Genomic DNA, 22,821 nt, shown 5'->3' on the forward strand with positions numbered 1-22,821 from the left:
TTTCAACCAATGCAGTCATTACATTTTATATGTATCATAAGTAAATACTTTAATATTTGTTATTTTTATTTAAACAATTCTTATCATGTGTTAGGAATACTATTTTTGCATTCAAATTCTATATTTAGTTAAAAAAAATCAATATATATGTCTATCCTTTACAAATTGACGAATAATTAATTCAAGTTTTAGGCACATACCTCTTAACAGTGACGTTTGAAATTCCCGCCCTCAACAGCAGCGTGCCTGTTAAGCCGTAACATCGATAGTCGTGCTGTTATCGCGCACCATATGATTTCCTCCACGATCTGGCAACTCTGTTAGCAGAATAGAAAATTGTATAATTTAGTTTGTTGTTTTTCGTTGACTTTTATAAATTAAGCATAAACCGAAAAGAGAAATACCTGCGAACAATGGCGCTGCACATGGTTAAGTCCCTGAGGCCGATGGCCCACCCGCTGGCAACGACCCTGGGTTGCCTGCAGCGGCAGGAGTTGATCCACACGACGCCGGCGTGCTGCGAAATCCGGAAATTGGCCCGGTTACGAGTGGTGGACAACAGCGATTTGGGCAAGAAGGCGATGGCCGAGGGACGGCCGCCCAGGTGCATCCATGTGTACAACAAGCGCGGCGTGGGCTTCATCGGCGACAAGGTGCTGGTGGCCATCAAGGGCCAGATGAAGAAGGGCATCCTCGTGGGCCTCAAGCAGAACCAGAAGCCCAAACAGCCCAAGTTCGACAGCAACAACCTGGTGCTCATCGACGACAATGGCAGTCCGCTGGGCACCCGGATACACGTGCCCATTCCCACGATCCTCCGCACCATCCTCAAAGAGAAGACCCTGGCCAAGGGAGCCGATTACACCAAGGTTCTGGCCATTGCCAGTAGATATGTTTAAGTCACCAGGGATCCTCGGGATCCCGCCGCCTTCCTGTTGCTAAATGAATAAAATGTATCCAACCGAATCAGTACATCTTGCCTTTTCCTTCAACATTCCTTATAACTTCTTGAAAGAATGCTTAGGTTACTTAAATAATCTATGGTCTTCCTTCACTGAGCCTTAATACTATCGTATTATAATTAAAACTGGATACCTAAATAGGACATCAACAAAAACTTAAAAGGTAAAAGATACTTAAATAAAAAATATCTTGTTCTTTTACGATAATAAACTATTCTGAAATTAACAACTCCTTTTAAACCTACACTTTCTGGTCTTCCCAGTCATAATAATAAACTAAAATAAAAAATACTTAAAAGATCCTGCTGTAAGCCAATAAATATAGAATAAAGAGCTAGTCCTAACCCGTTTAAACACCTATATGTATACCTGCATTAATATTCTAATTGTACAATGAAAGCCAGAATTTTGATACCTTTTCTTCCGCCACATCCATATCTTCTTCACTCCACTCCAACTCCAGAGACAACACCTCCGCTCTATTTGTAGTATAAGTATAATGTGTATAATGTAATTGCGATCAGCTAGTTTAGTTTAGTTTAGTTTCAGTAGTCTTGCCTAACGTATATAAGTTACGATGCAGTTATGTACACATGGGCGTTGCAGTTTAGTTTACAGTTTCGTAGTCGTTTTGTGGTAACAGAAATGCACTTTGTCAGTTCCAAGGAAAGCAGCAATCTTCGCTCCTGGGCCGGCAGCCAACCACCAGCCATCTCTTTCACTTTGGTGGGCAGCCAATGCCGCCGTCCGCGTCGCGAAACGCTTATGTACAGAGGGACTAAACCGAAAATATGTATATATGTATAGAAATAGGATCACGTTGATCACACAAGGGTTTAAGTACAGGTACAGGCGGCTTTCTAAATATTCCCAGGACTGCCGAAGAACTGGAAGTTGTTGAAGTTCACCGGCGTCTTGGGGCTGGGCAGATACAGAAACTCGTCGTTCGGCAGCTGCGACTGCGTCAAGTTCGGCTCACTGGCACTGCGATGGATTTTGGGCAAGGTGCGCAGCATATTCTCCAGCATATTGAGCAGAGGCCTAAAGAGAGGTCGGTCCTTGGGCGTATACTTGATGCAGTCCTCTGCCAAGCGCTTCAGTGCCTGCGGCGCATCTGAGCGCACTTGACTCATGTCCGGGCGTAGCAGTCCGCGTCCCACCATAAACAGGATCTGATCCTTGTTGTTAATATGACCGTAGGGCAGGCACTCGGCCAACAGTTCGTACATCACGATGCCAAAGGCATAAACGTCCGATTGAAAAGAGTAGGGGTTCAGTTCCTGCATGCGAATGACCTCCGGAGCCATCCATAAAATACTGCCCGTGGGCTGGTTGGCCTGCTTCTCACCAGACCATCGGGTTTTCGCCGTTGCCAGTCCGAAATCTCCAATCTTCACAGAGAGATCCTCGTGCAAAAATATGTTGTTCGACTTGAGGTCTCTGAAAGTGGGTGTAAAATACAGGTCATTACCTAGCTGGGAACTCTGTAATTTCGCGAACCCACCTGTGTATGATGTTCTTGGCATGCAGGTAATCCATGCCCTGGGCAACCTGGCGACCAATGTCGATCAGCGTGTTCAACTTAAACTTGGTTTCGCTGACATGAACGTGCTTGTAGAGACTGCTCCCCTCGCACCATTGCGTCACAATCGCCAGCGATGGCTTGGACACACAGCCCATGAATAGCAGAATGTTGCAGTGACGCGTCTTCTTCAGCATGGCCACCTCGTTCTTGAAGGCCTGCAGCTGGGCGGGACTCGGCGTCTTTACGTTGAGCGTCTTTACGGCCACGGGACCGTGCCAGTGGGCGCGGTAAACGGTTCCAAAGGATCCCGATCCAATGCGAGGTCCAATCAAAATCTCCTCCGCCTGGATGTTCTGCAGTAAAAATCATTGTTAAGCCAATGACGACAAGTAGCAATGGTAAACCATCTTACCCAGTTTTCCTCTGAGCTTTTGGCGTCCCTCGAAAGCAGATTCTTGTTGCTCTCATCGGCGGATCTTGCCCTAGGGCGATTATGCTTCAGTGTGCTGGTGGGAGATGCCTGCGTGGAGTTCGAGTGATCCGTGCAGGGATACTGTCAGAAAGCACACCATATATAAGACCGGCAGATGGATAATTAACGACCAAACTCACCGGCAATGGGGGCCTGGCCTGCATGATCAAACTGCGCTGCACTTCGCTGGTTAGTGATCGAATGTTGTTGATGCACACATTGGGAGCGGAATTGGATCGATCATCCTGGCTGATCCTGGGCGGACGACCCTGTCGATGGTTGCCAGAGGACGACGGGGGTGGCTTGGAGCTGCTGCTGCTGCCACTGCTGCTGCACCGGCGACTGCGACTTATATTAAACCGGACTGCGGTGCCCCTGCCCGGGAACCCGACGCCAGTGTCCGGATTCTCTGCCAGGAGTAGCTGATAGTAGCTGTCCATGGGAAAGGGCTGGCACAGCATGGGCACTCTGTTGGCGCACCGCTGATGGAATCGGAAATTACACTGGCTACAGTAGAAGCCGGTGAACAAAAGCCTGCGACAGCCCTCGCAAAACACCAACGAAAAGAAGGTCTTCCTTATGATTTGGTGCTTGATGTGTGTCCTAATGGGGAACTTGTCCAGCAGCCTCACAAAGATCTCTTCTACGTGCAGAGCGCCAATGTCCGTGTGCCAGGGTATGATATGTCTGCCGGAATGAGTGGTGCTCACTTCGCACATGTCCGGCGTTAACTGCCGGAGCTTCAGGGCTTTCATGAGGGCATCACATAGTCGTACTCCCGAAATGACCTCCACTGAAGTTCGCTGCTGATTGGGCAGGTGGGCTCTTAACAGGATCTTCGGCTGGCGGGTCAAAGTGCCACACTGGCTGCCCGGCTGGGAGCCCAAGCTGTTCGTAAGATCATTGCCATGATGGACCCGAGCCAGCTGCCGTTGTTGCTGCAGGATTTGGGTTTGATTTTGATAGTGCGGCTGCTCCTTGTAGCGCTCAACCAGGGAGGAGTCCTCCTGCTGGTCCTGGGAGTTCAGGCGCTCCATGAGCTCTTGCTCCTTGGCCTCCAGTTCATGCAGCTTGGAGGTCAACTCCTGATATTCTGTGGGCGAAGAATTGTGTGTGATTTATTTAAACATAAATACATAGAAGTGGTGTTTGAAGTGGGGCTTCCAGAGCTCCCAGAGCACATACCCATTAAGTACATGGCTGGTGGCTCCTGCAGGTTGGCAAACTTGGCGTTCAGCGCATCGATGTTCTCCCGGGTCACATGCTTGACCAACTGGACATTGTGGAGCTCCTCGGCCAGTGGATCGTATAGATCGCTGTCGCCTTCGGTGGAGGATTCGCTGGACATGGTGTTGCCTTGCAGCTAAATCCTATGCGATATATATACACTATATCCTGTGGCCTGTGACCATGACCCCGAAAGCGAAGAAGCCTTGACTTCTTGAAGGAAAAAACTCCTGCGCTTGCGTTTTAGTGGAGTTCTAATAGGTGAGCCACCCACATCCACTTCTGTGGGCGGGGGGCAGCATGTCGTCCTTGACTTTTTACGGTCGACTTTTCCGGCTTGCAGTATTTGAACTAAATGCGTGTTTTTCACTGTCTCTGATTTTTCGGCTTGTGTTTCCTTTCCAGCCTTTTTTCCAGTGCTCCCACACACTTGCAGGCGCACACACACGCGCGCACACGGAACGCACCTTGTATATGTGGGTTTGTGTGTATAATGAAGGTCAGTGTGTGCAAAAGCAGCTGAACTTGAGGATTTTCCAAAGGATTTTCAGGGCTGCCAATTTTCCGATAACACCCCGTCCAGCCGGCTCCTCCGATTGTCGATGGCTGCCCGACTATCGCCAATGGTATCGCAGCTTTTATTTCACTTTCAGTTTTAGCACACAACTTTTGCATCCAATTACCATGTTTTATGCGGCTGCATTTTTTTGCAAACACAACACGCCAACTTTGGAGCCAATGTAATTTGAAGTTGCACTGTTTTTCTGAGCCAATTTAAATCATTACCTTCTCATCCGCAACAGTAAACAGTGTTTTTCCAAAATTTACTTAATTAAAACCTGAATGAGCTAGCGATGGACCGCGGACCGATAGCCGTGACTGCTTCGCCGCTTTGATAACCAAAACATAGGCCACACGGTTATCGTTATCGCTGGGTGTCGCTGCTTTTTGGTTCGTCGGTGGCCCGGTAGGTGGCGTAGGCGCAGTACCAGCAACCCGACCACAGGGGCGCTTGTTGGCGCGAAATTTAAATCAAGCTCCGTATTACAGGACCTTAAATTATAGTTTTAGACTTTTTTGTTTTCGATTGTTAATGATAACTAAAAAAACTTCAAGTCATTGATATAGTTAATAACTAAAATGTAAAGTGCTTTATAGGTATTTATTGTAAAGCATGAATATTTCTTAAGCTGGTCGGCAAATTTGAGAACGTCTTAAACAAAATACATATTTTCCCCTGCGCATGAAATCGAAAAAGAGGAACCCTTGTAATTTGTGTCATTTTACTTAATCATTTCTATAGCATTTCTGTAACACCTTCGAACACCTTTTCTTAACTTAGCAAAATTGTATGTGTATTTAAACTGAACCTTTGTTATTTTTTATAAAGCAAAAAAAAAGCACTAAAAGAAACGAAAAGCATACAAAAAACGAATGAACATGGTACGTATTTTTGAGTGCCGTTGCATGTTTCCCGTGGCAAATTCCTGCAGACTTGCCAAAGTAAGACTTACATGTGCATTTGTTTCATCTGCAGTCTTCGGTTCAGGACCAAATCGCCAACAATGCACCGGCGGTCGGACATCGAGTCCGCGCCCCCAGGAGGAGGTTCACCCATCCACCTCCAGTGGTGGGAATTTTTGAGGGAGCGTATCTCAACCACGACCCTCGGTTCGTTATCCCCTGGGATGCCCGCGACGAGAGAGAGATTCGAGGTGGGTCTAAAGTAATGCCTTCAAAGGGTACCGAACTCCCCTTACTGAACAATATTTTGGTAGGAATATTCTCCATTGTTCGAGCAAAATATGAAATCGCAGAAATTGCTATTCTATTATTATAAAATCTTTGATAAAATAGATCGATTTTTATACCAGTTTATCGTAGAGTAAAAGGATATACCAGATTCGTCGGAAAGTATACAACAGGTAGAAGGAAGCGTTTCCAACCCCATAAGGTATATATATTCTTGATCAGGATCACTAGCCGAGTCGATCTATGAACGCAGAGATCTTGGAAACTATAAAAGCTAGAACAAGCAAACAGCCATGCAGATTCCTGGGCTTCCTGCGCAGCGCAAGTTTGTTTCAGCGGGTTGCCACGCCGCTCTAACGCCCACAATCCGCGAAAATCTGTAGCGCCTAAAGTATTTATGATAGAAACAAACTTTGATCTGGAATCAATACCTATTTTGCTCCATTAAGCTGAGTAACGGGTATCTGATAGTCGAGGCACTCGAACATAGCGTTATTCCTTGTTCTCTTTGGAATACCCATTTATTAATTTCTGTAAAATAAGTTTTTGATAGGAATGCTATTAAAGGAATAAATGTCCTATTTTCCCATTGTAAAATCGTAGTTTAAATATGTTATTTGCGCTTAAATAGGTATACAAAAAATGGCTAAAAAATCTGAATTTGCTGGCAATTTTTCTTATGAACCTTAGAATTACCATTTAAAATTCGTAAAGTGAATGGCTTAATCGAGTTTTTAAAACATGATTTGTAGGTATTTTTGATAAGAATCCATTGGTTCGTTTCTCAGTTCGTTTTATTCGTTCATAGTTGGCATTGATTTTGTACTTCTAGCCTTTTCACATTTCACACTTCAGTTGACCCAAGTCGAATGAGAAGTACACGGCTCGATTTAAATTTTAAATATTCAAGTTTTTGTGTTCCCAATTTTGTATCAAAAATAAAGCGTCAAAATCAGCAACATGCCTTGTAAGGGCTATACAAAATTATACTTCTTTTCAATTTTCGTGATCATTCTTCATCACCCCGATCATTCCGTTTCTCCCCTCAGATATAAGCGAGGAAGTAACCAGATTCCTGGAGCGCCGCTTGCGTGATGAGGTGGCCAATAGGAATCGCCTGGCCGCTGAGCGTTTGGGCAGAGCGGCAGCGTGTCCTTCGCGAAGGAGCCCCCACACCATGCCGCGCTCTGGCGCCGAGGAGGAGGAGACTCAGCCGTTTCTGTATCAGGCCTTGGAGGCCCTCGCCAGGGAGCAGAAGAGGCTGGAGGGCCAGGGAGTCCACGACGCCGATGCCAGACTCAATCCATCGGAGTTCGTGGCCGAGTACCTGGCCCAGAACATGAGCTCCGAGGTCTTCCACGACGGAAATAGGCCACGCTATGGCCCCTCAGCCGGCAGCCGCCCGCGCAATCTGCGGCCCTCGCCGAGGAGGAGCACCTAAGACGGCTCACGTCTTGGCCCCCACATGACATATGATGTGATGCCCGTACGAATCGTGTGGTACACTCTCCAGAAGTTTGTATTTCGGAAATCTCCCGTCGATCGATATCGTTCCAAGCCCTTTGAATTACTCTTTAACTGTGATCCACATGAAATCCAAGTAAATCCAAGTAAATCCAAAATTATAACCACCATGTTTTTGCATCAGCTGCAAGTCAGCTAGTTGTGTACAAGGTTGATTATCACTAGGTTGGTACTCATCTCTGATCTGATCCCAGATAGGAAAGTTGAAAGATAGGTGCATCTGGAAGGTAATCAGGAGCTCATTGGGTTGCAAAAGTCAGGCCCTAATGATTTCCCATAACGATTGTGTGCGGCCACGTGGGAAAACGAACAGATTGCAGGATTGAAAGATTGGGAGATTGGGAGATTGGAACCAGGTCACTCCGATACCCTTGTGCTCCTTCGTTCCCCGTGAGACGCCCAGACTCGAAGAACGCTTTGGGTCCTGCTCTAATCTCTAATCGAAAGCCAATCAGCTTTAATTGTTATTGCGACTATTTGTAAAATTGTTTACAATCTGGATTCGCGTAATTATATAAAATATATAAAATGTGCATGGCAAACAGTGCGTTTCGAAATGACAAGATCGTGGGAGTAGATAGCGCCCGAGAGTGGTTTTTTATTTATTAACTACGAATCGCACTGTCCGCCAGAAATGATGTCAGTACTCACATAGCATGGATTGTTTTCAATTACATATGTGCACGCTTTGCTTTTTGGTCAATGATTAATTGATGAAAACGGTAGAAATGCGGTTAATGATTTATTTTGAAATCGCACTCCTAATCGCCCGAGCACTTATTCATAATACTTGCGGGTAAGTGTATGCACGAGGGACACTTACGTACTATATATAGATGTAATGTGTAGAGTAAGTCTGGCACATAGTGAACTCGATTCTGTTTACAAGCTGGGACCACGCGCCGCTTAAGTGATTCGCTGGCTTGTGGCTTCTGTTTTCTGTTTCCAGTTTCATGGGAAATGGAAATGGAAAAGCTCGGGGTGAAAGTTCATCGGGACACTCAGTTCGGTGGGTGCAACGTCCCCGGTTTATCGGGTCTGCTGGGGTGCTCGGGGCATTTGGGAGGGGCTCTCAAGGTCGCCAGCCGGCCAGACGGATGGCAGACACTTCCCCAGCTCCCGATTTCCGATTCTCGATTCCAGATTCCCGATTCCAGATTCCCAACCCCGCAGATTACGAACACGAAGACGGTTACGGAGTCGAAGTAGGAGTCGGAGTCGGGGAGTCGGGCAAACAGATTAGAGATGGGTTTTGTGGGTCAGTGGTTCCTATTTCATTGACGGTTGAACTAAACTCAAATCAACCTTGAAATACCGAGTAAACAAACCGTTTCTGCTTACAGCAAGTGTATTGAATTGAATTCCTCGAAATGATAGCAAATTAATAGGTTTTTGTGGTAATTACATTTTCATTAATCGTAAGAAAAATACACGTTTAATGAAAAGCATTTGGAAAAATCTTTTTGGGTTCTTATTTTTATTATTTATTTAATATTTTTTATTTATTTGTATTTATTTCTTATATTTATTTATTAAGTTTTTGTCATTATTTTTTTATTTAATCAAGCCTTTTTTCTTTTTTTGTATATTCATTTGTCTAACGTTTTCTTGTTAGAGCCCACAGTTAAACATACTAACTAATGGGATAATTCCCCTGAAAGTCCTCAGTTTCACTTAGAGCGTTTAATTTAGAAATTGGTTCCAGGGATTGAATTAAAGAACTCAGTTTATTAGAAGTCCCTAGTTGATTGTCCAATTTTTGGTGTTCGCCGAGTTCAAGGCCTTTTTGGTTTTTTGACGGGTTCAATTCCAGTTCAGCACTCCTTGGCGTTTTGTGTGCCAGACGTTGACCTTGAGGACTTTTAACCGATTGCAGTTCATTGGCAGCTGTGGAACAGCACCCACCGCCCACAAAGTGAGGGCAAAAAAAGAAAAATATCCAAAAAAGTGTGTCTATGCCCGCTGGTGGCTGCTCCTCCCGATTGTTGCTCTTTACTCTTCATTTCGAGCACTGAACCACCCACCACCCAACCACCCACTTCGCCACCCATCCACCCACACTCGAAGACCTCCCATTTCTGCTGTTGCTTTTTTTTGGGGTCGTTGGCGACAGTTTATTGACATCGGGCGATAATTTCGTGAGCTGCTTTTTTCTCAACGCCTCGTGGGGAAAAGTAAAAGAATCTTGAATATTTGAATAATGTGAGAATTGAAATGGACAACAAATGCAAAGTTGAGTTCAAAAGTTATTTAGGGAATATTAAGACCGTGTTCACGAATATCACGCTTTCGCTTGAAGGCTTATAGACCTTGTTACCTTTTGATGGCGATAAAGAAATTACTTCTAATGACTTGCTTATTCTTCGAAATTAAAAACTAAAAACTAAAGCTTAAATGATTGGCACACTTTTGAAAGTACTAGTACATTTCCTGCGTTAAACTCTTTAATTATCTATTATATTGAAGAAATGGCTTCTAAAGCACAAAAATATTAAAATCAACGAATCTAATTAAAAATACATAAACTTAGGCTGAAGAACTCTTTTAGTTTTATGAAATACGCGATTTTGGGGAATGTCCGTAACGAGCTACTTCGCTGGAACTTGCAACTTAATTGCAAAGTTCAATTCGCTAGAATGGGAATTTGATTTGTTATTGTTGTTGTTGCTGCTGCTGTTTCTGATGCCTATACATTACGATTGCAGACTGTTGTCGCCGATGTCTAGGCTTTTGGTATCAACAACAAACCTCCTCCACGCTTCTGGGTCAATAATCTGCGTCTGAGCTACAGCTTCGCGCTCCGAGCTATAGATATAGATTCGCGATGTCTTGTTGTTGGCGCCCGATTGCCGCAAATGTCAATCAATGAAGATCCAATTTTAGCACAAGTAAACAATATTCGCTCGATCGCCTCCTGGCAACCCCTCCCCCGCCCTGAGGGGGGAGGCTCTGTAGTGGGAGGGAGATCTGTGGCGCCTCCCACTCGCCGCTTATCGCAACCTTTGGCTAGAGGAAAAAAACCGAGCGCCCGCTCTTGTTTTCCCAGCGTTTCAAATCGATCTATCGAAAATATCGATCACCTGTCCTCAACCCTTTACTAATTGTTTATCGATAGATTTAAGCACACGAGCACTAACTAGCTAGCTTGTTATTTGCAGGACTTTTCAAGCTTTAGAAAGATCTCACAAAGTGGATGATTCATCAGCTTGTTTTTGCCCTAAGTCGTAATCTTCAAAATCTTCGAATACAATGTATTTTAACAAATATTATTCACCCATCGGTTATCGATCCGATCCTACTTGATTCGTTGACCCTGACGTGGCATGCCTCCCGTGTGGATCTTCCCACCTTGGACTCTGCCCCGCATTGCGTATTGCTCATGGCGCTGCGATCAGATCCCGATTCAATCCCTCCAATCCAATTCATCCATCCGACGTCGGGCCGCCCATTTTCAATCGCCGCCTTCGCTAGTCTCTCCCAAAACAACAGATGGCATACCTACACGGAGAGAAAATCGCGGCCGCAACTGGATTATATTGCATCGGGGCTTAGATTGAATAAATCGGTAAGTATTTACTGCTATACACCGTTTTTTTTAACGAAGGATTAGAATAGAATGTCTAAATATAAGTAATTGTATACTCAAGTGAATTTATCCGTTCGAAACTAGGAAGCAAGTGAAATACGCTCGAATAAGTCCAATTATTTATGAAAAGTTGGAACACTTGGATATTATTTTTCTCAGTACGTACAAGCCTTGGCTTATCGCGCCCGATGACTTGGCACATAGGGCCCCATTCTTCTCTCCCCATTCTTCTCTCTCCAGTCTTCTTCCAGTCGTAGAGAGCTATGTTGTTTTCCTCGCGGAGAGCCAAGATTAATGCTAAAAATAGGGATATTTTATTTTGAATCGAAACTAGATCACGACGAATTCACGTTGCCGTTGTTTACGGTTTTTTCACTGACGGACGCAACGGACAGACGGAACGGACGGACGGCGCAACGCCCCACCCCCCATTGATTAACGCCCACCGACCGACCCGTACCGCCCCCTTTTGGGCTGCCCCATTGGCTTCCGTTCTTGTTCTTCATCGGCTGCAGTCGAAGTCGCAGTTCCAGCAACAAAAACATCAACAACCTTATCGCCGAAACATTATCTATAAGCCAAGCCATGCCAAGCCAAGCCCAAGACCCCGTGTATACAGGGTATATCGGGTCGTATATAGAGTGTTTCCAGAGTTTCCAAGAACAGATCCAAAATGGCTTCATTTCGATTTGATCAAGTTATCTATTCAATAATTGGCAACCGCATTTATCCCTTCTTCCAGTTTATGCCTCAATTTCAGCCTGTCACATTAACCCTTTATTATCACAAGCAATTGAACACCTTCACTTTGGTTAACAATCATCAATTGCAGCATGACACGTTTAAACGTATATACAATATACAAGCCCATAAAAATATGTAGTTTGAAGTCGCATCTAAATGGCTGAACTTTGCCGCTTTGACGAAGCGTTACCGTTAATAAGGAAAATGAAAATCAACAAGTGCATATATAGAGCGTGGATTGGATGCTGCTTTTCCACTGATGGATTCACTCTATTTATTGTTGTTGTGCTTTTTGTTGCTGTGTGCATTTGTCACTCACACTCGGACACAGCGATGTTCGTGTGTACTTTGTTCAAAGGCGATCTTATTAATGTGATTATTCCATTGTATGGTTATACAGTCCGACTCTGCTAATCCAAACTATCTTTCTAAACTACACTGCCAGCTGAGAAGCCAATGCTCTGGTACTAAGTGCTCGAGAACTTTTAATAAAACCGTATGTAAGAGTTTCAAAACTTCTGATGAAAAGTGTAGAGGCAGAAATATGTGTATGAAACTATAGTTAGGGGTTTCAGTTCTGTGACGGCATAAGTAATGTCCGAATTATGTACGTTATGTATGATGTGTATTTCCGATATGATTCACTGCTGGATAATTAAATTTTGCGATAACGAAAGAGTTTCATTTCGCCAACGCAGCGTCATGGGAAAAAAGCTGAGAACGGAGAACAGGCTTAGTAATGGTGGTATAACATAATAATTTGAGTATGATATGTCAAATGGACATCTCCCGGACATATGTATAATGATGATATTACTATTACAAATGTACATATGTAAGTAATACTAATAATAATAATTTATAATAATATGGATTTGATTTCCCAGGAAAAATCAATATAAATTTTCAGCCTTATAAAAGTCCAATATGATGACTTGACCCATAAAAATCAGAAGTAATACAATTTTATAGTTGGAGTTATGTTACCAGTTCAAAGTTTCACACATATCCTGGGAGCCCATCTATAAGTTGACCCATAAGGGTTCAGCGTAAAGACGTTGGCCTGTATTAACGCTCTCAAACACCCACACACCCGCAAACACTCGGCCCCACGGTGACCCAAAGTTGATTGAATGTGTCATGGCCGGCAAATTGTTTAATTTTAAGCATTTGTTTGCGTTTACTGGGCTTTTTATGCTTTTTCCCCAAGATACTGGACTTTGCTTCCAGCGGCTGCCGTCTCGCTCGCACTTCCACCTGCAGTCCACGTGCTTCGCATTCGCTGCATCGCCCCTTCTCGCTCGCTCGCGCGTAAAGTGAGGCTTCGTTTTGCGCTGGCGTCGCGGCAACGGTTCTTTTCCAATTTGGCTGTGAAACAACGAAGAACGTTCTTCCGAGCAAGCGAAGAATTCGCCAAGTGTGTAATTAAAAGCGTGCAAAGCGGAAGAAAGGCGTTGCGAAGAACGTTCTTCCGAGCGAGCGAGAAGAGTTCGCAAAAGAGTGCAGTTAAAAGTGCGAAGAACGTTCTTTCGAGCGAATTCGCTAAAAGTGCAATTCAAGAAAAGGGTGGAAAGTGAAAGAAAGTGGCGTGCGAGATAGAGATAAGAAACCTTCTAATAATAGACCCCACTTATGGGATGGTCTAAAAATAAACAACCACAAACACCAGCAAACAATTAGAGAGAAAGAGCGAGTTAAACAGCTGTTGATTCTACGCTCCCCCACAGAAAGAGATAGAGATAAGGACGAACTGAGCGCGGTCAAGTGTGCGTACGAGAGCCCAGTGAGCGAGAGCGAGAGAGGGTGATCGCGGGAGATAGGAATATACGAGATACTCCCAAGAAAACGAAACGCCAGCTTTAGGTTCCAGCATCCAAGCGTCCAGCTTCCAAAAGCGTTTCCAATTCCAAGCCAGTCGCACATCAGCGGAATACCGCTACAATTCGCAGTCCCAGCCGTGTCTTGTCTCTCACTCACTCGCACGCTCGCTCCTTCTCCTGCGGTCTGACACATCTACCCGCACTCCTCTGCTCCTGCCACAATACGTCACGCGATGCAACATCAACTTGCGGGCGCAGCAGCAGCAGAAAACGCAGCAGCAGCAGCCGCAACAGCCGCAACAGCCGCAACAGCAGTCGAAAACGCAGCAGCCGCAGCAGAAGTTAACCACTTGTTCGATTGCCCGCACTCCGATTGCCAATCGATAGCAAAAGGACTCTAATCGGTCTTCAATCGCCCAGCTCACGGATATTAATCGATTCGTTTTTTTTTTTTGCACGTACGAAAAGCTCACAATCCTAAAACTGGACCCACCAAACAAAAAAGGATAATTACCCCTTAATTTTAGTCGTTTTGTTTTGTTTTTTCGTCAATTTATTGTGATTTTGAAACTGTGTGATCGCAAAAAAAAATCTGCAAATTAGCTAAAAGAAAGTTCCTTAAGCAAGTGATAATCCGATAGAAACTCCGAGGACAGCAGAAGCAAAGGGAGCACCCCGATATACATAAACACCCGCAATATAAACGCTATATAACCAACGTATATTCAACAACACATATATGACAATAACCTCGAGCTTTGTGACCCAAAGACTACAAAGGAAACTCATAAATATCGTCAAAACCCTGAAAGAACAGCATGCAAATGTAAGTAAAATAAAAAAATTGAATCCTTCTCGAAGCCCCGATCATTGTAGGAGAACATTTCCATAGAGTTAGTGGAGTTCTAGAAAAGTATTTGCAATAACAAGTTCCGAATTTGGTCGAAGCACAGATCAAACTGATTCCGAGTAATGTTATAAACTCGAAAGTAAGTTCGTCGGAAATTGCTTATCAGGCGTGTTTTCAGTTAAGCAACCAAAGACTTGAAGAAAAACAATAATTATGCAATCACTATGTTAGGATCTTTCATGAAAACAAGCTAGTGAAGAGTAAGGAGCCTTCGAAGAGGTGCAAAAGTTTAATGTAGCAACCCCTTGAACCATCCCATCAAAAGTATAACGACAGCCTCAAGCTCTAATCAAGATCGAAGTAGAACTTGAGCCGAGATCGGTTCTTCCCAAGGAAAACGAATCAAACTAACTAACCGAAATCCGAAATCCGAAATCAGCCAAGTGGTGTACGAGGTCTATATATAGAACGGATTCCATCTACATCGCTGTGAAAACGAAAGCGACAGAAGTGGAAAAACATTGAACCACATACTATATATAGAGTGTGTGGTTGGAAACCGAGTTTCAAAGCAGAGGAGAGTCGTAAAAACAAACAATAACAATAACAATAACAAAAACAAAAACAAGAGCCGCATGGGGCATGTGCCCCCACCACTGCCCACTCGCTCTGGCTTTCTGATTGTGTGTAAAAAGAACAGAACTCATGTTCCAAATGATAAGTGGGGAGCCAGGCGAGGCGGGCAAATCGGTGGGCTATTTTTAAACACTGAAGTTTATGTAAATATATTTCCTGGCCAGCCCGGCCCAGCACAGCCCAGACACAAACAATAACAGAATCGACATCAGAATCGGAATCGGAATCAGAATCACAATCCGAATCCGAATCCGAATCGAATGGAAAATACAATAATATTTGAGCGCTGATAAGGGAGCCCAACCAAGAGACACCAGACGCGTGTGCAGGGCGGAAGTGAAGGGGGAGTGGGAGTGGGAGTTATCTCTCCGGTTCCGAAGAATTGTGTCCAGGAGACTTGCTCGATAGGCTCCATGAGGCATGTCATAGGGGCTTCATGTAAACCATGTTTGTTTTCGGTGGCATGAAGCAAATCAAAGGGTTAGGGTCACGAATCTCTCAACTGGTCCTACACAACTGGTCAAACACACTAAACAATGCACTTCCTTTTCAGATGATTCCCGAAGTGCCGACGTCCCGACTCCTGCTACTCCTGGCCACCTTAGTCGCCGTGATGGCGCTGATCAGCAGTTGGGTGCCCCAGGTGGCGGGCAGTCCGATCGCCCCCGCGGATTGGGGCAGGGAGCAGAGGCGAAAGATGTGCTCCACCGAGCTCAGTGATCTGATACAGGAGATATGCGCCTCCCAGGGAACGGCGGCCCACGGCGACGGGAAGCGCAGGAAGCGGGATGTGCAGAACGTCGCCGACCAGTGTTGCAAGCAGGGCGGATGCACCTTTTGGGAGCTCATGCAGTTCTGCAAGGGATAATGGCATCCCACATAGGCGTTAACTAATCCACTGCACTCCACCCTAAGCCATCCCACTCCCCTCATCCGTAATCCCTAAGATAAGAAGAGCGAACAGCAGTCTCCCCTAGAGTACACTAAGTATATATTACTAATTTAAACCATACACTAACTCAATTCTGTACAATAAACGAAATTCAAATGAGCTGGAGTAGCCAAGAGTGGGGTGTGCAGAGAGCGGAGAAGGGTTCTCGGCTTAAAACTGCGTATGGAGTGGAATGTACCTTCCAAAATAACTCCAGTCGGACATCTAAAAGGTGAACAAAATCCCAACTCTTGTGAATAACACTTCTTAGTGTAAAACTAGACCCACTTGCTTATTAGATGCACGATAGCGCCTTGAAGTACCTTTCAAAGTGTATTATTTCCACTTCCTCTACCGAATCCAGAACCAATTTTGGGAACTCTTCCAAGAAGAACCCATGCAACCACCCCTTGAGCCTGGGCACACCCCCTTTCATTAGACCCGTCCATTGTTTGGCGTTACAAGCCCACAAAGCGAAATCTATTCAAAGTGACACTCGACAAGATTGTCATGGGTTTGAGCTGGCACTTTGGGTTTTGGGTTCTGGGGCCCGAGTTTTTTGGGTCATGCAATATGCGCACCCATACGGCCATTGGCCACCCCATTTAAATTGAATGCCGGGCGTAAAACTCTTGCAAAGGACACTCGCAAGCTGGACAATCCGCATATGGGGGTCAACTGATGATGATGAGATGACTGCAAATTAGATTACAAACGCTGACGATGATGATTTTAATGATGGTGCAAATCAGCCGCACATGGGAGTGCGAGTGTCCCTTAACCCCGTTTCAACCGACTTGCCCCATGTACAGCTTCAAATCTCCGTGGAATCGAGAAGGGCGCTTTAATTTGCTTTATTCATGCCCTTGCTCCGGCCAAAGGCAGGGCAAATCGAATATTTAGCCCTCGATGCGGACGAATTCGAGTGAGGTGAAGATACCCCTTCGAATTTGCATCTGATAATTCCACCCTTCACAATTAAAAAGCTCGTTAAGGGTAATCGAGCCAACAAAACGGACAGATCACTTGGCCTAATAATAAAAAATTATAAACGTTTATTAATCTGAAAATTTCAGTTGATTTTAGATTACTACGGGCGTCGCAAATTAATGCTACAGATCTGCCGTAGTGAATTTAGAAATGTTCGTAATGTAGAAATGGGAAGACTTGCGCACCTAACCGGCTTAGAAACTCCTCGGTTAATCAAAGTGCTCGAGTCCCATTTGTAAAATTCGCCATTACGCCAACAATTTTGATCTCAATTTTGATTTTCGGGATTCTTCACTGCGTCCTTCAACGTTTGATGTAGAACCTGCGGTAGTACAGGGCGCGGCTTATGAATCCATTTTGGGGTCGCGCCGTCATTTTGTCTTCGATTTTCGCAATCGAAGGTTCGTTCAGCTGGAGATCACGTATACCATTCAAGCCAACGTTCGGATCATCGCACTTCGATTTCATGGGTGTTGGCCCTTCATTGCCCTCGGACGGGCTCCCTTTGGCCGACATAGTGGGTAAACTCTTCTTGGCGGTCTGTTTGGTACAAAAAATATCTAGTTCAAAATAATGAAACGCGAACTCTTGACTTGTGGAGAACACGTTGCTATCATCGCAGGCTTTGGAAGCACCTAATGTGAATACTCCAAAACAACTCACCTCAATCCAGGACAGGGACCATCTGGCTTTACCTATGGAGGAGAAGTTCAAGCGCAGCACTCTCCCCATGTCACGGAGGTGGCCCATCCACCGACTCACTTTAGCCTTGGCCATAGTACAATGATTTTATATAATATGGCAAAACTGAAAAACGAAAAAGTTGAAAAATTTAGGGGGAAAAAGCAAATGTTTTCCTTACTACAAGTATATGCGTTCTGGTTGCGAACAAATATGTAACTGAGCCGGAAAGGTCTGGGGCCAGGCAACTGGACTTTGACAGATGGTTTTCTGGAGTCCATGGACTACTTGTATTTGGAAATTTCAAATTCAAAATATTTATTCTAGGTTGCTTTGACCGGGAAATTAAATGCAAAGGTCCCACACTTGTAAAAGCAAGATGGCAATCGAGGCAAAGCACAATATTCCATATGGCTGTAAAATGAATACTTCAGGCCTTGTTCAAAATGCCCAGTATCTTGCGTAAGAATGTGCTTCTATCACAGTATTCTATGGGGAAGGATATGCGATATTTTTCGAAAATCATTACTGATACTTGGTAGCAAATTGAAACGCAGTAAAATTCTTCACCCAGTGGACACTCAACGGACACGTGTGGTGCAAACTGGGGTGGGAGGTGGGTGACTACGACTGGAAACGACGAAAGCGCAGGAAGTGGAGATGGAGATGGCACAAGGAGGATAAACGACACCAGACAAACTTCGCCGGCTTTGGGTTTGGAGTTCCGGGTTCACCATGCCATTTCATACCGAGCCGAGCCGAGCCGAGCCAAACCAAACCAAACCAAACCAAACCATCCCCATGCCCACCGCTCGACATTGATGGAGCGAAGCCATGGAACATTAGCTAAATCTTACAGAAAATTTCGCACTGCAGGGGCAAGCGGAGGGTGCAGGGTCCAGGGGTTTCCACCTCCCAAAAAACCCACTCCATCTCCATCCGCCCCTTCACGGGGTTGCAAAGGAAAACACAGCTCAAAGGGTCGCCATACAGAGGAAAAAATGGGGCACAACATAATCGGCTATAAATATATTCTTTATAAGGACATAGGTCCGTTTTTTCATCTGCAAGTTATACTAAAAATGGGTATAACTACCAAGGTAATACTTTTTATAATATTAAAAAGTTAAGTCCAAAAAATATTACAGTTTGGATTAAAATCGCAATAGTTTACCCTCATGGCCAATTTACTGAGGTTTCATCACCTTGCCCTTTTAATGAAATATAATGCATCTTTTGATTCATTTTCTCTCTCTGCAGGGATGCGATGGTCGATGGTCGGAGATGGGTAGTGTCAACAGAAGTCGTATAGGGACACGTTCAACCCCAGAAGGGAACGCCGAACGAAAAGTACAGGAAAATCCCAGTCATCCAGGCAAGAGTTGCGAACTTTGCTTTGCCCAGCGATGGTCCTGTTCTGTTTTGCTTAGTTTTATTTATTTTTTTTACCAGATATCCCTCCTATTTCTGTATTCAGTCCGAGCAAAAAGCCTAAGGAATGTAATGAACCAAAAAGGAAATTCATCTGGGGAGCTTAATGTAACTAAAAGGTAGACAATTGAAATTGGTTGAATAAACAATGAATTCAGCTGGCTCAAGATTCTTGTGGATATGTGGGAGGACAGTCTAGTTACAATTTTTCTACGCCAGCCCAGATCAACTACCAACTTATAGAATATTCCAATTGTAAGCCAAAACTTATAGCTAATTTATATTTATCAATTTAGGTGGCACAACTTCTTCGTAACTTCGGAGGGGAGTCCCTATTTTTCGCGGAACATAAAGTCCCAGGGAATGCAGACTATGCCATCGGTGGGCACCGACCAGTAGTTGGTAATGTGCAGACTCAGACCGCGGCAGGACTTGACGCCACTCTGGAGTAAGTGCCGTAGGGCCACGACCATTTTGTCCGGGGTCACGGAGTCGTCCTTGCTGAGTCGCTGCAGACCAAGTTCCTCCTGGCATTGCCGCCACAACTGCCGCTCCACCTGGATGTCCCGGCGGTAGCGACTGAAGCGGCCTCTGGCCACATCCAGATTCCGGCAGATGAACTTCACCAGTTGGGGGCCGGAACAGGAGGCGGGTGCCAGGAAGAGGCCAGTTTGACTGACCTTCGGTGCATCACTGTCCGGCACAACGGCCAACTGATGATCCTGCAAAGATGCCGGCAGCTCCTGGACACTCTCCTCCAGCTTTAGGTGCTCGCTCACCGCCCGGATGACCCGCTTCAGGCTGTCAGCGTAGGCCCGGGCCTCACAGCCCGGCTCCGGCACCTTACGCCTCTCAATCCGGATCCCAAGCAGCACGGCGGACAGGGCCTTCTCGTACAGGGGAACCAACTTTAATTGCTCCTCGTGCAAACGCATCTCGACGAGAAACGCAAGCCATCCCGCGGGGGAATCGCCGGAGAAGAGCATTACATCGCCCTCCAAACTAATGCCAGTGTATGGGGCAAAGACCACAAATCTGTTTTGCAAAGCTCCCAGCGGGCTGGTGACCGCACGATCCTCGGCCAACTCCTGGAGATTCCGTAGGCAATGGTAGTAGCGCTCCATGTTGCAGCCACAATCGTAGCGGGTGCCCCGAATGCCCAGCAATTGGACCAGTAATCCCTCTAGACTCTCTATTTTGGCGCGAAGAGAGGTGACCTCCGAGGTCTGGAAGCGGGCCAGGGCCTGACGCATCCAGGTGTCCAGGTAGTTCTCTGTTTGGGTTTCCCTGAAGAGGCTGTCCTTCAGGGCGCTGAAGTTCTTTTGGACTGCCGCTGGCGCCTGGGGCGGTCTTACTTTCTCCCTAACCGGCTTTATTGGCTCCTTCCTCAGCACTTTTTCCAACTCCTTTTCCATCTCATGTTCTGGGCACTGAAATGAAAGAGGATGGGAGATATAGATAGGGGCTGTCACAAAAGTCCCTAGGATTTTAAAATCATTTTTAAACGTGGCTCAATGTATGCAACACTATATTTGCTTACGTTATATTTCCTTGCATACTTTAGGGCTGTTATAGAAGTGATTTCAATTTCAATTATTGTACTGAACTTACCTGCTTAACTTGGTTAGGTTCCTTCTCCTTCGGCAGCAGTTTACAGGACCTCAGTATGTTTCTTATCACCGCCCTGGGGTCCAACAGACTCCGGTCCACCTGCACCCTAACCAGACGGCTTACCACCTGCCCACCCATTTCATCCGAACTCGCGGGCATGTAGAACTCCAGCTTGCCGTCGGGCGGAAGACAGCTGCCGGGTGAGGTTCCAGTCAGGGACTCCAGGTGGGAGCTGAGCAGCCGCAGCGACTCCTCGTTGACCCGCCTCTCCGCCGGACTGTGGGCCAGGCGGTCCGTCTGAATGGCCTGGTAGAACGGACGGAGAGCTGTGACCAGATCCGTGCTCAGCAGACGGCGACAACAGTCGACAATCCTCCGGTGAGCCAGGAAGCGCAGTGTGGCCATCTTTAGTGCTGCCAGATCGTATGAATTTTGAAAACAAAAATTTGTGATATTCCCAGTTGATGCTGACAAATTTTGCAATGACTCCCAACTGCCATAAAGGTGAAAAACAATCAATTCTATATCAAATAATCCTGATATGGCCACATCAAATATTTATAGCGATTACGAATTTAAGAAAACAGCTAAAAACGAACAATTCATTTATATTTAAAAGCTTGCGAATAAGTTTGGCAAAAATAAACACAATTGTTGCACCTTCGTTGTAATGCAAATCGACATTGCCTCTTAATAAAACATGAATTGTAGTTGCCCTACGGTTACCCATGTGTGAACAGAAATGGGAAAAGGAATATTGGGGCAATCCCGGAGGCCGCATAAAATACTCCCTCCTCCACTGCACAGCAATGAATTGACTACACCAGAAGCAAATAAAACTTTAGCACACAAAACACGCACATAAAAAACGTCGCACGTTAACCCTTTAAAGCCGGTACTTGTTAGGTCTAGGGATATTTCTTCCCTCGCACATTCCTTTTGCCATGCATGATGCTATGTGGCCAAAGGGATAAATACGGACATTTCCGGAGCTCTCGCAGAGCAAAAATTATGCAAGTCAGAGACAGCGAAGATACTGCTGAGACATGTGCTTCTATTTCGAAAAGTCTTTAAATGTCTATTTGTGTTAGCTTTAAAGTTTATGGCAGTGGTCGCCGGAAAATAAAGTTGGTGGAAGTTCGATGACAATGTCATGACGTGATGACAATGTTGATGACGAAAGCTAGATTTTATCGATAAACTGTCGATAAAAAGATGACCAAACTTAGATGTCCCATGTTAATTTCATCAATAACTTGTATGAAACTGAATGAAGGATTCATCGGCAACGTCTACGTGCTCTGCTGGCGCCCACTGGTTAAAATGTTTCCCATAGTGGAAATCTGATCAATAAAACAATAATAAGTCAAACAAAAAATGGTAACTGGCAATCGTGGGTTAATAATCAACGTCAACATGAAGAGAAAACGTGTTTGTAAACTAAAGATGTTAATTATTTAACACACCAACTCTTTTGAGAGCGAAGAAGAGAGATACCCAGGCCATTTCCCATTGCCATTGAGCAAAACCAAGATCAGAATGCAGCACATGTGAAATAAAGTAAAAGAGTTTCACACTTTTGTGAATTTCTTTCTTCTCTGTTTTATTAATTTCTAAAATACGCTCATAAGTATGCAATAACAATACCAATGTAAGTTTAGCCATTGAGCGCTCTTCGACTTTTCTGGCACTTCCAACAATATTAACATACATTTTTTTGGTATATAATATATTACTAGTTAATAATTCTTCATGTATCATAATAATATTATACTCCAAAAACTAAAAAATTTGCTATTCATCGAACGTATCAGGATCAGGATCACTAGCCGAGTCGATCTAGCCATGTAGGTTTGTCCGCACGTCTGTCCGTATAAACGCTGGGATCTCGGAAACTATAGGAGCTAGAATTTTGGGGTTTGGCGTTGTTTTATTTCTGGAGCGCTTTAGAAAACTCTTGAACTGCAGTTAACCGCATATTAAGCAAGATAATTCATGAAGTTAAAGCTCACATTTTATCACCTCTGACTCCAACTCTTTACTAACTCTCAAAAGGCTAAACTTTTAGGTCACGTGTAA

At 44.9% G+C, this 22,821-nt stretch overlaps 6 protein-coding genes across 7 annotated transcripts; 3 read left to right on the forward strand and 3 right to left on the reverse strand.

Moving 5' to 3' along the window:
- Window positions 1-296: 296 nt before the first annotated feature.
- On the forward strand, window positions 297-972 carry LOC108023262 (39S ribosomal protein L14, mitochondrial). Its single transcript, XM_017092544.3, has one exon. The coding sequence runs from the start codon at window positions 414-416 to the stop codon at window positions 897-899; it is 486 nt and encodes a 161-aa protein (XP_016948033.1). The 5' UTR covers window positions 297-413; the 3' UTR covers window positions 900-972.
- A 468-nt stretch (window positions 973-1,440) lies between these two features.
- On the reverse strand, window positions 1,441-5,074 carry LOC108023654 (raf homolog serine/threonine-protein kinase Raf). Its single transcript, XM_017093274.3, has 5 exons — window positions 4,145-5,074; window positions 3,100-4,052; window positions 2,900-3,040; window positions 2,467-2,840; window positions 1,441-2,402 (listed from the first exon to the last, which is right to left on the reverse strand). Exons 1-5 carry the CDS (start codon window positions 4,305-4,307, stop codon window positions 1,823-1,825), a joined length of 2,211 nt encoding a protein of 736 aa, XP_016948763.1. The 5' UTR covers window positions 4,308-5,074; the 3' UTR covers window positions 1,441-1,822.
- A 397-nt stretch (window positions 5,075-5,471) lies between these two features.
- LOC108023301 (uncharacterized) lies at window positions 5,472-7,548 on the forward strand. 2 transcript variants are annotated; one of them, XM_017092602.3, is made up of 3 exons: window positions 5,472-5,629; window positions 5,724-5,901; window positions 6,988-7,548. In XM_017092602.3, exons 1-3 carry the CDS (start codon window positions 5,621-5,623, stop codon window positions 7,377-7,379), a joined length of 579 nt encoding a protein of 192 aa, XP_016948091.1. In that variant the 5' UTR covers window positions 5,472-5,620; the 3' UTR covers window positions 7,380-7,548. The 2 variants fall into 2 exon arrangements, with proteins under 2 accessions (XP_016948091.1, XP_016948093.1); XM_017092604.3 differs by lacking the exons at window positions 5,472-5,629; window positions 5,724-5,901 and adding an exon at window positions 6,751-6,905.
- A 5,620-nt stretch (window positions 7,549-13,168) lies between these two features.
- On the forward strand, window positions 13,169-16,149 carry LOC108023728 (probable insulin-like peptide 6). The gene is made up of 2 exons (XM_017093366.3): window positions 13,169-14,438; window positions 15,652-16,149. Exons 1-2 carry the CDS (start codon window positions 14,352-14,354, stop codon window positions 15,964-15,966), a joined length of 402 nt encoding a protein of 133 aa, XP_016948855.1. The 5' UTR covers window positions 13,169-14,351; the 3' UTR covers window positions 15,967-16,149.
- Window positions 16,150-17,055: 906 nt separating this feature from the next.
- LOC108023307 (uncharacterized) lies at window positions 17,056-18,015 on the reverse strand. Its single transcript, XM_017092610.3, has 3 exons — window positions 17,882-18,015; window positions 17,683-17,826; window positions 17,056-17,559 (listed from the first exon to the last, which is right to left on the reverse strand). The coding sequence occupies exons 2-3, from the start codon at window positions 17,794-17,796 to the stop codon at window positions 17,323-17,325; spliced, it is 351 nt and encodes a 116-aa protein (XP_016948099.1). The 5' UTR covers window positions 17,797-17,826; window positions 17,882-18,015; the 3' UTR covers window positions 17,056-17,322.
- A 1,363-nt stretch (window positions 18,016-19,378) lies between these two features.
- Window positions 19,379-21,238, reverse strand: LOC108023245 (T-cell activation inhibitor, mitochondrial). Its single transcript, XM_017092524.3, has 2 exons — window positions 20,743-21,238; window positions 19,379-20,561 (listed from the first exon to the last, which is right to left on the reverse strand). The coding sequence occupies exons 1-2, from the start codon at window positions 21,145-21,147 to the stop codon at window positions 19,464-19,466; spliced, it is 1,503 nt and encodes a 500-aa protein (XP_016948013.1). The 5' UTR covers window positions 21,148-21,238; the 3' UTR covers window positions 19,379-19,463.
- Between the last annotated feature and the right edge of the window lie 1,583 nt (window positions 21,239-22,821).

This window comes from Drosophila biarmipes, chromosome X (genome assembly GCF_025231255.1).
Source record: "Drosophila biarmipes strain raj3 chromosome X, RU_DBia_V1.1, whole genome shotgun sequence".
NCBI classification, from domain to species: domain Eukaryota; kingdom Metazoa; phylum Arthropoda; class Insecta; order Diptera; family Drosophilidae; genus Drosophila; species Drosophila biarmipes.

Bases quoted from the DNA above. Each gene is read 5' to 3' on its own strand.
- LOC108023728 (XM_017093366.3), top strand. From the start codon at position 14,352: ATGACAATAACCTCGAGCTTTGTGACCCAAAGACTACAAAGGAAACTC. The intron at 14,439-15,651 runs GTAAGTAAAATA...CTTCCTTTTCAG, and splicing joins TGAAAGAACAGCATGCAAAT to ATGATTCCCGAAGTGCCGAC.
- LOC108023307 (XM_017092610.3), bottom strand. From the start codon at position 17,796: ATGGCCAAGGCTAAAGTGAGTCGGTGGATGGGCCACCTCCGTGACATG. The intron at 17,560-17,682 runs GTGAGTTGTTTT...TGTACCAAACAG, and splicing joins GGTCCCTGTCCTGGATTGAG to ACCGCCAAGAAGAGTTTACC.
- LOC108023301 (XM_017092602.3), top strand. The intron at 5,902-6,987 runs GTGGGTCTAAAG...TTCTCCCCTCAG, and splicing joins CGACGAGAGAGAGATTCGAG to ATATAAGCGAGGAAGTAACC.
- LOC108023654 (XM_017093274.3), bottom strand. From the start codon at position 4,307: ATGTCCAGCGAATCCTCCACCGAAGGCGACAGCGATCTATACGATCCA. The intron at 3,041-3,099 runs GTGAGTTTGGTC...GCTTTCTGACAG, and splicing joins AGGCCAGGCCCCCATTGCCG to TATCCCTGCACGGATCACTC. The intron at 2,403-2,466 runs GTGGGTTCGCGA...ACCCACTTTCAG, and splicing joins GCCAAGAACATCATACACAG to AGACCTCAAGTCGAACAACA.
- LOC108023245 (XM_017092524.3), bottom strand. From the start codon at position 21,147: ATGGCCACACTGCGCTTCCTGGCTCACCGGAGGATTGTCGACTGTTGT. The intron at 20,562-20,742 runs GTAAGTTCAGTA...CTTTCATTTCAG, and splicing joins AACCTAACCAAGTTAAGCAG to TGCCCAGAACATGAGATGGA.
- LOC108023262 (XM_017092544.3), top strand. From the start codon at position 414: ATGGCGCTGCACATGGTTAAGTCCCTGAGGCCGATGGCCCACCCGCTG.